Source organism: Neophocaena asiaeorientalis, unplaced genomic scaffold (assembly GCF_003031525.2).
Source record: "Neophocaena asiaeorientalis asiaeorientalis breed wild unplaced genomic scaffold, Neophocaena_asiaeorientalis_V1.1 scaffold528, whole genome shotgun sequence".
Classification (NCBI taxonomy): Eukaryota; Metazoa; Chordata; class Mammalia; order Artiodactyla; family Phocoenidae; genus Neophocaena; species Neophocaena asiaeorientalis.
In genome coordinates, this window is record NW_020173938.1 from 486,396 (window position 1) to 502,044 (window position 15,649).

Sequence of the window (15,649 nt, forward strand, 5' to 3'; positions counted from 1 at the left end):
GCACTGCAGCTGCCTTTTTAAAATACCGGCAACACCCCACACCTGAACAATTCAGTCAAGAAGTAGCTTGTGGAGCCAAGCAGGGTAGGTGCGTGCAGGGGCGGCCCAGACCAGAGAGTCCGTCTGAGCAGGGAGAGTCCACGCTGGAGAAGAGAGAGGGCCATGGCTCCAAGCAGGGTGTCAGGGCCCAAGCAGGGGAGATGGTGTCCTGCAGCAGGGTGACCTGGCACAGGCCATGAGCCCTTAAGAGGTAAGGCCCCTGCACACGGCTGGGAGGAGGGAAAAGGGCTGGCATGGGTGCTAGAGCCCTAGCCGGGGCCATGTGATGCTGGGGCCACATGACAGCCGAGCCACATGACAGCTGAGGCCACGTGACAGGGGACAATGGCTACAGACAGGGACAACTGGGGAATCTGATCACATAGGTATGAAGGAGCATGAGACCCGGGTTTCTCACCTTAGAGAAGGGAAGTACAAACACAGACGGTAAGAAAACTGGCATAAATCCTGTGGTATGGGACCGGAAGCAGAGATACAGCCTTACTTACGGTTTTCAATTTAAAGAAACAGATGAAGACACATAAATGTAGGTGTGAGGGTCTGTGCACGAACACGTGTGCATACATCCCCAGCTCTGTCACGAGGGCCTGGGAGCAGCGACCCCCCGTCAGTAAGCACACTTAGCACCTGTCCCCTCTAGGAGAAGCTGGGCTCCCTGACAAACGGCTGATCCCAGAGCCGGGCAGGGAAAGAACAAGAGGCGCCTGAACAATGTGCGGGGCCAGGAAGCAGGAACTACTCCAAGAACGACTGGGACACATGCAAAGGTCAAGGGGCCATACGGAAGGGGCTCCCACTGGCCACAGCCGGACAGTGTGAGCGTCAAAGTAAGCAACGATGATTAACAGATCATAATCACTGATAAAACCATCAACCCCGAGATCATAATGACACTTACTAACTATCCCCACAAAATACTTATTAATTACAAATGATAAAGAGTAACTTCACAGTGGAAACCCGGCAGCCACCACTGGATGAGGTGACAGGCACTGCAGGGACAAGTGGACACCACGCACCTCCCGACAGGTCACGCTGAGGGCACCGGAGAGGCACAGCCTGAACCTGACCGTGAGAAACACCAGGCAGCCCGAGGCAGGGACATTCTGCAGCAGAGCTGACCTGGGATCCTGAAGGTCAGGTCTGGGAGCCACTCCAGGCTGAAGGGGACAAGGAGAGGTGGCGACTAAGCCAGCCCGATCCTGGGCACAGTCCCATTACAAAGGACACCCCTGGGCCACTGGCGAGCCTGAGCTGGGTCTGTGCACCGGAGGGTCACCCGTATCCGCGGGACATCCTATCCCAAGGGGGTCATCGCTGCTATAGGAACAGCGCTTGGAGCATCCGGGGGCGACAGGTCAGCCACCTGCCTGCAAACAGCTGAGGGAAAGACATCCTCTGTTCCCTTCCTGCTACTTTTTAGGTCTGATGTTGCCTCAAAACTAAAAAAAGAAAATCCTCAAAGACTTCAACAACATTCTGAAGAAAATCTAACCTCCATTTCAAGTCTGCAAGGCCTGTGGTCCTCTCCCACCTCCCACCTCCCACCTGCCCCAGACCCACCATCTATCTCCCAGCCACATGACGACGCCGGGCCACTCCTGCCCAGGACGCCCATGTCCGGGAACACGCCCACCCCGCTGGCCCTTTCTCACACACGGTCTTGGCTCCTGATGCAGACACTGTTCTAGGCGCTGAGGATAACGGAGAGAACTCAACAGAAAAAGCACCTGCTCTGATGGTGCAGAGATGCAGCCTATCAACCAGGGGAGAGATGCGATCACCACGGACAGAGCACATCCTCTGATGGGTACCAGCTTCAAGCACTCACTATACTCAGCTAAGGGCATCATCTGCATATTCTCATTAAATTTTTCATCACCTAATGAAGTGCTATTATTCTTCCCACTTGACAGATGGAGAAACTGAGGCAGAGAGACCACATCCCCTGCCCAGGGCCCCACAGCTGGTCAGGCCTTCCTCAAGACCCTTCTCCTTGCACACTGCCATTCTGCCCCCACCAGGCCCCAGCGAACAGATGTAACTCTGCAGCCGACGATGCGTTATTTCTGAACAGTGACCTGCCGAACTCGGAACAACACTGAAGGCCATGGGCCAGCCTCACTGAGAAGGTGCCCACAGCCCTCGGCAGGGCCCAGACACAGGGCTACGTGCCGCACAGACTCAGCAACTGCTGCCCAGCACCTTCCAGGACCTTAAGTCTCAAACAGGTTAGTATTTGCAACTAAGGACATGGGCGAAATCCCATGAAGGGGGTGATGAGGCTCCGAGGACGCAGGAGGAAGCAGGGCGGGAGGAAGGGGCACCTGCAACCACTCAAGGAAGAGCTGAGTTTGCTGAGGACGGGGTCTCAGGGAGAGCGGAGAGCAAGAGGGACAGGCAGGGCTAGAGGCCCCAACAGGTCACGACGGGGAGGGTGACGATAAAAATACCCAGACAAGGAAACCAAGAGAAAAAACTCAGAGGGCTCAAATGTTTACATTTACGTTACAAGGCAAAGAATAAAATATGTTTTAAAGAAGTCATTAAAAGCACCAAATACTATAAGCAGAACTAGAATTTTCAGAGCTTCCATAAAGGTCAAAAAACCCATAATTAGATGCATTTTCATTTTGTTTTTTGAAATCAATAGTTCTCATAGTTACCTTAAAAATCGTTCTTTTAAGATACGGTCTCTCGGATAAGAAATCCAACATGGAAAACCCAGGATTGGAGCGAATGGTCGACATGCCGACCCAGTAACCCCCGGAGCTGCTGGCTCGGATGTTGTCTGGGAATCCAGGCAAGTTCTCCACAAACAGGTCGGCCCCTCCCTTCATCAGGCCAGACACGTAGAACCTGAAAAATTCGCCCAAGCAGGCAATGAGTGGCAGCCCCCCAACTGAAGGAAAAATTTTAGCCAAGCACCAAATTGGTCTTGGTCCCAATAACCAAATGGATACAACTGTAAACCCGTCCATCACGAACGATGGCACGTCTGCTCCAAGAAGCCCTCAGCGCCCTGGGCCCACCCAGCAAGAAGCAGGTGCGGGAAGCAGGGCCGGACCAGGCCCACCAGCAGGGAAAAGGGCCGGGATCGCAGCCAGCATTCCATCAAGACTCTCCCAGCCCATGACGCGCAAGAAGGCTGAGGAAGGGAGAGGGAAGATGACTCTCTCATCACACAGGACAGGTACCCGCTGCGTCCCAGGCTCTGCAGCTGACACCTCACAGCCGCCCGGCCCACAGCTCGGTGGACTTGACATCAGCTCACGCACCTCCTGATCCTCGCCATGGTCAATTCCGCCACCAGGACAAAGTCCTCCGCAGGCGAGAGCTGTACCCCGTTGGGAAACCGCAAGTGGTCCAGCAAAACCTTCACCTCCTTGGTCTCGGTATCGTACTCCAGCAGGCTGCGGGCGCCAACAGCGGAGGTCACACGGGGTGTCTGGGGGCCCCTGCTGGGCTAGAGCCCTGCTCCCGGTCTAGGCCCTCAGGCACCCTCCTCCAGACAAGCCCACAATCAGCTCTCTTGCTGACCTGAGCACTGGTTCAGCACCAGGGAGGGCCACCGTGGCTGCAGCCTCACAGGAGTCCCCTTCAGAGGTCACCTGTGAGGTCTCCCCCCGCTGCAAGACCACACCCTCAGACAGCCTGGCCATTCTACCTTCATTTCTCCAAAGAAGAAAGTGAGAACATCTCGCTGTTTCATTGTGTCCGTCACCTGTTTCCAGGAGACAGTAAGATCCTCCCTTAAAAGCTGAGTACTATGCTCAGAAACACCCCAACAATTCCTGGATGTAATAAGCTCTGCGAAGTCACCCTGCCTGTCTACAGCCTCCCTGAGGAGAAGATCCAGAAGGAACACTCACCGACCATCATCTGTCCCCTCCATCACCAGCAGCAGATAATCTCGTCTTTGCCATTTGCTGCTAGAATCCGTAAAATAAATCTTCCTCCCGTCCCGAGTTACTGTAAGATCATTCACGAAGGACATTTTCCTCCCCTCAATGGGTGTCTCGGAGGACAACAGCAGTTTTACTTCACCTGAGGCAAGGCGGGGGGAGGAAGAAAAGGAAAGAAGGGAAGAAAGAAAGAAGGGGAGAGACTTGCTTGTATTCTAAGAACGTGTAACTCAATAATTTCAAAATATCAATCGGCCTAACTGATTTACAAGGAAAAACTAAATGAGCTTCTCCGTGTCCTGACAGAAGATTTATTCCTTCTTACAGTAAAAATCAGTGTTTTCCTTTCTTTCTATTAGGTGATGAATTGTTTTAGACCAGCTCCACTAAAGGCAGAATCCTCCCTCTAAGGATGAGGAGGAACTCCTTTTATCAAGACCAACTGACTTAAAAATCTGGTAAGAATCTTAGGTTAAAAAGGCAATTTTCTATTTGTCTGCTTGAGAGAAATACAGAAAGTTCACCTCATCTGCTTTTAAATTTAAAAGGCAGGAATCATAGTAAATCTTTTTAGATTGTAGCACAAACGTTCAAGGAGCGCTCAGCACTTCCCACATATAATCCCATTTAAACCCCCCACAACTATCGCGCAAGGCAGGCACTCCCGTCATCCCTGCCCCGTGGGTGAGAAAAGCAGGCACAGAGAGGCTGAGTAACTCTCACACAGCCAGCACCCAGCAGAGCGGGGGCCGCCCAGGGGCCCGGTGCGCCACCCACGATGGCAACTCCTCCCTCAGCATGAACCTCCCGCTGAAGCACACACAGCAATACTGTGGCACTGATCGAGGTGACATCGTGCTCAGTCAGGTGAGAGAAAGAGGAGAAGGAACTGGAGGAAGGAAAAGACAGAGAGGCAGAAAACAAACAGCAAGACCAGATGCAGAGAAATACAGAGAAGTAAAGATAGGAAGAGGAGCCTAACATCCTCAACATGAGTCCTTCTGAGATCCTGTGGCTCAAACACAAAGGCCAGGGGAAAGGAGGGAATGGGCCAGAAGCAGGCATAAGTGAGGAGCCACATGGTGTGAATACTGGCTGGTATCTGCAGGTAATATTTTCAGTTCCATTCAGTGAATAAGAAAAACATCAGGGTCTCCAGTAGACTGTACTGAACAAATTCTACTAAATCCATTTATAAATAAATGCACATACTGTTTAAAAGATCAGCAATCATCACAGAAGGAAACAAGTCACTGTCACTTACGTTTCCAGGGATTTACTTCAAATAGCCCTTTGTATGCATCAGCCACAAAAAGGGTCCCGTTGGGCCCGGCCCGGATGCCCAGGGGTCTCCCACAAGCAGGCTCATCATCTCGGGTTTCTAGGGAAACAGACAGGAATCAGTGGCTGGTCCAAGATTTGTGGCCCCTCAGTGTCCAAACACCTCCTCCACCCCGTCCTAAACCTGCATCATGCTGTAGAGAACAAAACAGACCATGGCTTCAGAGACAGACTCGGCCCCCCATGTTCCAGCCCCCTAGAGCTTAGGACAATTGTCCAGCATGTCTAGAGGGACCACCCGAGAATCTGGATGTGGACATAAGCACAGCAACTGATACTCAAGAATCAAGTTCACATCAGCATCCTGAGACGCAAACAGTTCACTCAGGGACGTCAGCAGACACAGGCCCCACTCCCAAATCCCCCAGAACCTCAGGAGTCGCATTTAGGCCCAACAGCTGGACCTGAATGCTGCGCCCATCCAGGGACATGGCGGCGTCCCTCCTCCCGTCATGAAGGGAAAGCTCCTGTTTACTGCTGAGATCCACTCTCCTGTTCTACTACCTATACTCTTTTTAAACCCGTGGCGGAGCCTATTTATTGCCGGGCACTCACTGCAGGGCACTTACCGCAGAGTGCTTACTATAGGGTGCTCACCGCAGGGTGTGCTCCTCAAGGTGTATACTGCAGGGCACTTACTGCAGAGGCACTTACAGGCAAAATACGGAGTGGGAAAAAGCAGGTTAAATACCCAAATGTAGAGTATGATTCCATCACATAAAACCATGTGTGGGTGTGAGTATCCATGAACAGAAAGAAATCTGAAAAGTTATTCATTAAATTGTTAACAGTTACATCTGAGAAGACTCTGAGGTGATTTTTACTTTCTTCTCTGCGTTGTTTGCATTTCACCATAAAAATGCATCATTTTTAGAAAAACATTCTAGCTCTTAAAAAAATAAGTCTGGGAGCTACCAGTTTTTAAACAGTGAGTTTCTAAAAGCTGAGCGACCTAAGGGTATTTCACTCTGGATGCAGGGCTGAGGTTCCTGAGGGGCTAGTACAGGAATGCGCTCCAGCATGTGAGGAACAAAGCCCAGCACCTCCTGCAGCAGCTCTGGGGTGTGGGGGCCCGGCAGGGCCACGGCCACAGCTGGATGGGAAACTGCAAGCACAGGTGGCAAATGAGGAGCCCAGGCAGCCTCTAGCTGGGCCGTCAGGCTCTCCTCCTCCAAGGACCCGACTTCTGGGGAAGACAGCTCCTCCTGGCACCCTCCTGGGTGCCTGGAAGAGACACACACCAGGGGTCACTGACTTACTGCATGGGCCTGAGCCAAACCGGGCGATGGTCTCTACTTCACCGTTTTCAAGTTTTACAACTCGACCATCTGCTGTACCAGTGAACATTACATCTGTTTAAAGACAGGAGGGAATAAGGGTATTACTGGGTTAGCCTAAAAACTGTGCTCTCACAACCTTCTACAACAGAGGCGGCCAGTCTGTGCTTTTTATCTCCAGAGAGGAAACGGCAGTTTTGAAGATGAAGGCAAGTGGTGTCTGGGGACAAAAGTCTTAACACGTGCAGCGATAAACCCCACGGGGGCCTCAGACAGCATGGCTGTGACCCCGAGGCTGGATCCAGGGCACAGCAGACACCAGTTAGGGATAAAAACAGGATTTTCTACCCTCAAAGAAGCGGGGACCCTCGGGCTGACGCTCAGCACTCGGGGCTGTTCACGTCTGCTTCATGTCAGTGTCTGCTGCTGAAGCCGATTACACCCAACCAAAGGGGAAGAACTGCTAGGAAGGCCCTCGGTGTAAACTTAAGTGCTCACTTCAGCAGCACATACACTAGAACTGGAACCACAAAGATGATGTGCAAATTCATGAAATGCTCCATATTTTTAAATGTATATTGCAAACTCTAGGGCAACCACTAAAAAAAGTTTTTAAAATAAGTATAACTGATATGCGAAGAAAGGAGAGAAGATAGAATCATAAATGTTCAGCTGAAACTACAAAGTCAGAAGGAGAGTGGAAGAGAAAATAAGAAATAAAAAAACAAAGGCAATGAACAGAAAACAGTAACAAATATGGGAAAGAGAAATCCAACTACAGTTAACCCTTGAACAACCTGGGAGTTAGGGGTGTCAGCTGTCACCCTGTGCACGGTCGAAAGCCTGCGCACAACTTTATGGTCAGCCCTCACATCCTCCAGGCTCTGCATTCAAGAGGTTCCGCATCGCAAGCTTCTGCGCCCGCGGATTTAAGCAACTGCGGACCGAGTAGTGCTGCAGAATGTATTTACCGGGAAAAAAATCCACGTGCAAGTGGACCCACGCAGTTCAAACCCGACTTGTTCAAGGGTCAACTGTATATCAATTATCATTTTCAACATCAATGGTATAAAAACCCCAATTAAAAAACAGAGACTGTCAGAGTGTATCAAAAAACAAGACCCAACTACATGCAGTCTACAAGAAACCCTCTTTAGATATACAGACACATATAGAGTAAAAATGAAGGGACAGAGAAAGATATACTACACTAACACTAATCAAAAGAAAGCTGGAGTAGTTCTATTAATCTCAGAGCAGCTGCAGACCTAGGAACACAATCAGGGATAAAGAAGGCCTCCACGTAATGACAAAGGGTCAACTGTAGAGAAGACATAACAGTCCTTAACATGTATGTGCCTAAAAACAATCATCTACATGAGGCAAAGCTGACAGAACTGCAAGGAAGCAGATGAATCCATGATTAGGGGAGGAGACCTCAGCATACCTCTCTCAGAACTGGACAGATACTGATGGACAACAAGGTCTGACTGTACAGCACAGGGAACTATATTCAATGTCCTGGGATAACCCATAATGAAAAAGAACGTATACATATGTGTAACTGAGTCACTTTGCTGTACATCAGAAATTAACACAACATTGAAAATCAACTATACTTCGACATAAAAAAAAATTAAAAAGAAATGGAAAGATCCTGCAGACAGAAAATTAGTAAAGACACAGTTGAACTCAACAGCATCACTGATTAACTGGATATCAACTACCTCATCCAAACAACAGCAGAATATATATTTTTCTCAAGTTCACATGGAACATTCACCAAGACAGACCATATTCTGGGCCACAACACACACCTTAACAAATTTAAAAGAATAAAAATCATACAACGTCTGCTCTCAGACCAAAATGAAATTAAACTAGAAATCAATAACAGAAAGAGAGCTGGAAAATCACAAAATACTTGGAGATTAAACAACGTGCACTTCTAAATAACACATAATTCAAAGAAGAAACCTCAAGAGAAATTAGAAAACATTTTGAACTAAATTAAAATGAAAATACAACTTATAAAAATGTTCTGGCTGCAGAGAAATCAGTGCTTAGAAAGAAAGTTGTAGCATCAAAGGCATATATTAGAAAAGAAAAAAGACCTAAAATCAATCATCTAAGTTTCCATCTCAGGAAACTAGAAAAAGAAGAGCAAATGAAACCCCAGGTAAGCAGAAGAAACAAATAATAAAAATTAGAGCAGATATCAACGAAATTGAAAACAGGAAATCAACAGAGAAAAATCACCAAAACTAAAGCTGGTTCTTTGAAAAGATCAATAAAATACTGGGTTGGTCCAAAAGTTTGTTTGGGTTTTTCTGTAAGATGCTACGGAAAACCCAAATGCACTTTTGGCCAACCCAATAAATAATCCTCTAGCCAGGCTAACAAAAAAGAGAAAAGATAGAAATTACCAATATCAGAAATGAAAGCGGGAACATCACTATAGACCCCGTGGACATTAAAAGGATAACAAAGGAACACTACGAACAACTCTATGTTCACAAATTTGATAATGTAGATGAAATGGTCCAATTCCTTGAAAGACATAATCTGCCAAAACTCACGCAAGAAGAAAGAGACAATCTGAATAGGTCTGTATCTATTGAAGAAATGAATCAATAATTAATAACCTTCCAAAACAGTACCAGGCTGAGATGGGTTCATTGATGAATTCTACTAAACATTTAAGGAAGAAATGATACCAATTTTCTATAATCTCTTCCAGAAAACAGAAGCAGAGGAAATACTTCTTAACTCATTCTATGAAGCCAGCATCACCCTAATACCAAAACCAGACAAAGTCATTTCAAGAAAACTACAGACCGGACTTCCCTGGTGGCGCAGTGGTTAAGAATCTGCCTGCCAGTGCAGGGGACACAGGTTCGAGCCCTGGTCCAGGAAGATCCCACATGCCACAGAGCAACTAAGCCCGTGCGCCACAACTACTGAGCCTGGGCTCTAGAGCTCGCGAGACACAACTACTGAGCCCGCGTGCCACAACTACTGAAGCCTGCACACCTAGAGCCTGTGCTCCGCAACAAGAGAAGCCACCGCAATGAGAAGCCCGCGCACTGCAATGAAGAGTAGCCCCCACTCACCGCAACTAGAGAAAGCCCTCACGCAGCAATGAAGACTCAACGCAGCCAAAAATAAATTAAAATAAATTAAAAAAAAAAGAAAACTACAGACCAACATCTCTCATGTACAAAGATGCAAAAATCCTCAAGAAAATATTAGCAAAACAAATCCAACAATGTATAAAAAGAATTATACACCCCAACCAAGTGGGATTTATCCCAAGTACGCGAGGCTAGTTTAGCATTTGAAAATCGGTTAAGTAATCCACAATATCAACAGAGTAAAGAAAAACTACATGAACATATCAATAGATGCAGAAAAAGCATTGACAAAAACCCAACACTCATTTCATGATAAAAACTTTTAGCAAATTAGGAGTAGAGGGGAACTTCCTCAACTTGATAAAGAATATCTACAAAAAACCTACAGTTAACATCATACTTAATGGTGAAAACTAGACGCTTTCCCACTAAAATCAGGAACAAAGCAAGGATGTCTGCTCTCATAACTCCTTTACAATACTGGACTGAAAGTTCTAGCTAAAGCAATAAGACCAGAAAAGGACATAAAAGGTATACTTATTGGGAAGGAGGAAATAAAACTATCTTCACTTGTAGATGACATGATTGTCTATGTCGAAAATACCAAAGGATCAACAATAACAAAAAAAACTCCTGGAACTAATAAGCAATTATAGCAAGGTTGCAGGATACAAAGATAATATACAAAAGTCAATCAGTTTCCTACATACCAGCAATGAACAAGTGAAATTTGAAATTAAAATCAGAATACCATTTACACTAGCTTCCAAAAGAATGAAGTATTTGGTTTAAATATAACAAAATATGTACAAGATCTAGATGAGGAAAACCATGGAACTCTGATAACAGAAATCAAAGAACTAAATAAAAGGAGAGATATTCCATGTTCATGGATTAGAAGATTCAACATTGTCAAGAGGTTCTTCCCAACTTGATCTATAGATTCAAAGCAATCCCAAGCAGCTATTTTGTAGATATCCACCAAATGATTCTAATGCTTATATGGAGAAGAAAAAGATCCAGAAGAGCCAAGACAAAAAGCTGGAGGACTGACACTACCTGACTTCAAGACTTACTATAAAGCTACAATAATGAAGGCAATGTGGTAATAGCAAAAGAAGAGACAAATAGATCGAAGTAACAGAATACAGAGCCCAGAAATAGATTCACAACTCATCTCTAACAAAGAAGCAAAGGCAATATAATGAGGTATAGATGGTCTCTTCAACAAATGTTGCTGTAACAACTGGACATTCACCTGCAAAAAGATGAACCTAGACACAGACCTTACACCCTTCACAAAAATTAACTCAAAATGGATCACAGACCTAGATCAAGTAAAAGACAAAACTACAAAACTCCTAGAAGATAAAAAAGGAGAAAACTTAGTTGACTTTGGGTGTGGTGATGACATTTTAAATATAACACCAAAGACATGATCCATGAAAGAAAGAATTGATAAGCTGGACTTCATTAAAACTAAAAACTTCTGCTCTGAGAAAGACACCATCTAGAGAATAAGAAGACAAGCCACAGACTGGGAGAAAATATCTGCAAATGATGCATCTGATAAAGAACTTGTATTCAAAATATATGAAGAACTCTTAAAACTCAACAATAAGAAAACGAATAATCCAATTTAAAAAATATCCCAAAGACTTAAACAGACACCTCACCACAGAAGATATACAGACAGTAAATAAGCATATGAAAAGATGCTCCACATCATATGTCAGCAGGAAATTGCAAATTAAAACAGCCATGAGATACCACTTCACACCTATTAAAATGGCCAAAATCCAGAACACTGACAACACCAAATGCTGGCGAGGATGTGGAGCAACAGGAACTCTCATTCACTGCTTGGGGGGAATGAAAAATGGTACAGCCACTTTGAAAGACAGTTTGGCAGTTTCTTATGAAACTAAACATACTCTTATTATACGATCCAGCAATTATTTTGGTATTTGCCCAAATGAACTGAAAACTTAAGTCCATGAAATAATTTGCACACAGATGTTTACAGCAGGTTTATTTATAATTTCCAAACCTTGGAAGCAACCAAAATGTCCTCCAGTAGGTGAATGGAAAAATAAACTACGCTACATCCAGACAACAGAATATTATTCAGCAATAAAAAGGAATGCGCTATAAAGCCATGAAAAGACATGGAGGAACCTTAAATGCATATCAGTAAGTGAAAGAAGTCAATTTGAAAAGACTATATGCTGTATAATTCTAACTCTAAGACATTTGGAAAAGGCAAAACTAAGGAGACAGGAAACAGATCAGTGGTTGCCAGAGGCTGGGGGCAGAGAGGGATGAAGAGGTGGAGCACAGAGGATTTCTGGAGAGGCAGTAAAAATTTTCTGTATGATACTATAATGATGGATGCATGTCATTAAACATTTGTCCAAACCCATAGAACGTACACACCAAGAGTGAACCCTAATGTAAACTGTGGAATCTGGTGATGATGATGTGTCAATGGAGGGTCATCAATTATAACAAATGTACCATCTTATGGGAGATGTTAATAACTGGGCAAGGGGCTTCCCTGCTGGCACAGTGGTTAAGAATCTGCCTGCCAATGCACAGGACACAGGTTCAAGCCCTGGTCCAGGAAGATCCCACATGCCGCGGAGCAACTAAGCCCGTGCACCACAACTTGAGCCTGCGCTCTAGAGCCCGCGAGCCACAACTACTGAGCCTGCATGCTACAACTGCTGAAGCCCCCACGCCTAGAGCCCGTGCTCCACAACAGGAGAAGCCACTGGGATGAGAAGCCCACATACCGCACGAAGAGTAGCCCCCGCTCAACGCAACTAGAGAAAAGCCCGCGCACAGCAACCGAAGACCCAATGCAGCCAAAAATAAACAAATAAAATAAATTTTAAAAAATAATAATAATGGGGAAAGTAGGGGGTAGGGGATATATGGTAAATCTCTGTACCTTCCCCTCAATTTTGTGTGACTCCAAAACTGCTCTAAAACATAGTCTATTTAAAAAATTAAAGGATGTTCATCGACAACTCCGGAGGCTAGTGCCTCCCTCCACTGTCAGCAGCAGTGGGTCCCCAGGGCCTTTGTGCGGTTCACACCTGCAGCAGGTAACCAGAAATATCACCAAAGGACAAGCAGCTCCTTTAAGAGAGAAAAGCGAGGCGTGATGAGAGAGCAAGATGAGGCATCAGGCCAAGTAGAAAACACAAGAAAAGCATCCTCTGAGAGATTTTTTTAAAAATCACTGTAACTCCTCAAAGTTCCAGTTTTAAATGTCAATACCGGGTTTTTTTAACCAAAAACACAAAATCTGTGAAATTAATAAACATCAAAATCTTTTTAAGAGAAACATGAAGCTCTATCACGAAGTGCCCATCCCTCCTGAACAATTCTGACTTTGCCACCAACTGCAGAAACACTCAGTCCTTGGGCCAGCCAAACAGTAGGGCTGGGAAAGAGGGGCTGGTCCACAGCAACAGAGGTGGAGGCGTGGGCCTGACAGGCCTTTGGAAGGAAACAGAAGCACACTGGCCGCCCATGCCCACAGCTGTTCCACCGTGCTTTGGAAAGACGGCCAATGAGCAGAGGTAAGAAGTGGCTGGGAAATCCTCACATCTCAACCCTCGGCAAACTTTTCATTAACTATATTTTTTTATTCCTGAGCTTAACTCTCATTCTAACAGACAGAAAAGACCTGTTCCAGGTTGCTACAGACTCAAGAATTAGAACCAGACCCTATTCCAGTTCTTAGGTTTGGGCAACTTTGAAGCAGATGGTTACCCTTAAATGTACCCACCAAAGTGAGCTTTTAAAAAAAAGTGGAAATATTGAGAATGGTTCCTGTTCTTTTCAAAAATGAAATCTACAGAAAGACAATCTGTGCTAGGAACGTCCTATCAAGTAACACCTACCCAATGTGATAAATGAACTGAGCACCAATGCTTGTCCACATTTTTTCCTTTCTCCTTTCACTTTAAAGGGTGCAACAGTTTGAGCAGAATAAAATGCTTCACAGACATGAACTCAAAATCACCCAGCACTAAAATGGCCTGCAACTCGGAGAGGTGAGAGGTTCCCGCAGGGCATCTGGTAGACAAACACGCGCACGATCGCAGCCAAGAAGGCTGCCCGGGGCTCCCCACGGAGCTGCCCCCACAGGACCCCACTCAGGCAACAGACAACGCCAAGTCCCAGGGGTCTACTTACCCCCAATATGTGCTATGGACTCTGGCCCAACAAGCTGATTTTCAAAAAGCCTTTCCGCCTGTCGCAACTTCGTATTTGGTTGCAGGACACCAAGCAAGAGCGGGGGTTCTTTGAAGCTGTAAAATAACGCAATTACAGGGATTTGTCTATAAAAGTACATGAAGAAAGTATTCACGGAGAACCTTCAAGGACCTACACGCATAACTCCCCATTCTTTGACAAAGAGCACATGTTCCAATAACATCCTTAGTTGCCAGAAGCACAAGTTAAGAAAAAGAACTTCCTGGGATATCAGGAAAGGTTACAGCACAGAAGAGAACTGAGAACGTAAGCGTGGCTGATGCAAGAACTCCGCAGGAGCAGCCACCCAAGGCCACCGGGCCTCCGCCCACCCATCCAACCTGCTCCACCCTGCGGTTCACACACCCAGGCCTTTATTCTCCCCCGGGCTGCCAGGCCACCCAGGTCCAGCTGAGACGGAGGGAGCGGAGTGGACATTTCACAGTGACAGCCTCACCTCCCACTCCAGAGGGGACAGAAGATGGCTGGGCCTGGCGCCACAGCCCCAGCGTCTGCACACGCGCACCTGTCTCCCGCCTGTCACTCTCGGGGGCCCCCCAGCTCCCTCTGGCCTGGACCCCTCCCCACACGAAGAAGCCGCCCCAGGATCTCTCCCCTTTCCACACACAGGCAAATACGCCATTTCTCCCAACCCGTCAGCAACTTTTGCTGATGCCACCTGTACAAGTCAGGTCCTCTGCTGCCAGCCTGGTCCACGCCACCATCTTCCCTCCCCACCTCCTCCCTTGTCCCCCACAGTCTGCTCGCAACCCAGCAGCCCACCTGCACCTTAGGAAACACAGTCAGATCACGGCATCCGCCCCTCAAACCCCTGCAATGGGCCCTCTCCCCCAGAGCCAAGGTCTTCCATGAGCTCCTCGCCCTGAAGTCCGGCCACAGCCTCCTCTCCTCCCCTCACTCTGCCTCCCTGCTGGTCCCTGAGGGCACCAGGCATCTCCCATCCTAAGTCTGCTGCCTCCTCTCCATCACCTTCTCAGTGAAGCCTGCTCCCACCACCCAATTTAGCGTCCAACACGGCCCCCAGAAGCACAGACCCCACCCCACTAGACTTTGTTGGCAGCACTTTTCAGCTCTCACTTCTCTATGTCAACTGTCTGTCCCCACAAGAACACACGAGATCAGGGATTTGTTGTGTTTTTTCCCTGTTGTATCCTGAACACCTGGCACCCAGGAGGCTCCCGGGGAGTACCGTGGGAGGGAGGGAGGAAGGGAGGAGAGCTCCCACTTCCCCCCCACTTCGCCCACCAGAGTGGGACAACCAAGGCGGGGAGGGGGGGTGATGTGGGAACTCTCCACCCCCATCCCCCTCCAGGCAGAACTCTTCACTCCCTTCCGCCTCCTACTCAAAACACAGCACAACTCCACCCAAATTAAATCCCCCCGCTTCACCATCTGCTGCCTCCCAATTATGGCTTTCTACCTGCTTTTCAAAAACACACTCTTGGGTTAACTAAGGAGTTTTATTTCCAAAGGGAGAGAACAGGACCATGACCTGCAACACACCTGGGTTCAAACTCTGCCCGGGAAGGTCACACCTCCCAGGTGCAGGTACATGTGTAAACGGAACAACAGACGAGCACACAGAGCAGGGGCAGAGGAGCCTCCCCTGAGACTCAACCTCCCTCTGCCCACGTGGACGCTG

General features: G+C 47.2%; 1 protein-coding gene across 2 annotated transcripts in view; it reads right to left on the reverse strand.

The window, feature by feature from the left end:
- Positions 1-15,649, reverse strand: part of APMAP (adipocyte plasma membrane associated protein) — a 28,335-nt gene that overhangs the window by 1,440 nt on the left and 11,246 nt on the right. For both annotated transcript variants that reach the window (XM_024752700.1, XM_024752701.1), the window contains 6 exons: positions 13,927-14,042; positions 6,566-6,658; positions 5,230-5,346; positions 3,933-4,107; positions 3,339-3,473; positions 2,727-2,919 (listed from right to left, as the gene is read on the reverse strand). In XM_024752700.1, the coding sequence (XP_024608468.1) occupies positions 2,727-2,919; positions 3,339-3,473; positions 3,933-4,107; positions 5,230-5,346; positions 6,566-6,658; positions 13,927-14,042 (829 nt within the window). The remainder of the gene's footprint in view (positions 1-2,726; positions 2,920-3,338; positions 3,474-3,932; positions 4,108-5,229; positions 5,347-6,565; positions 6,659-13,926; positions 14,043-15,649) is intronic.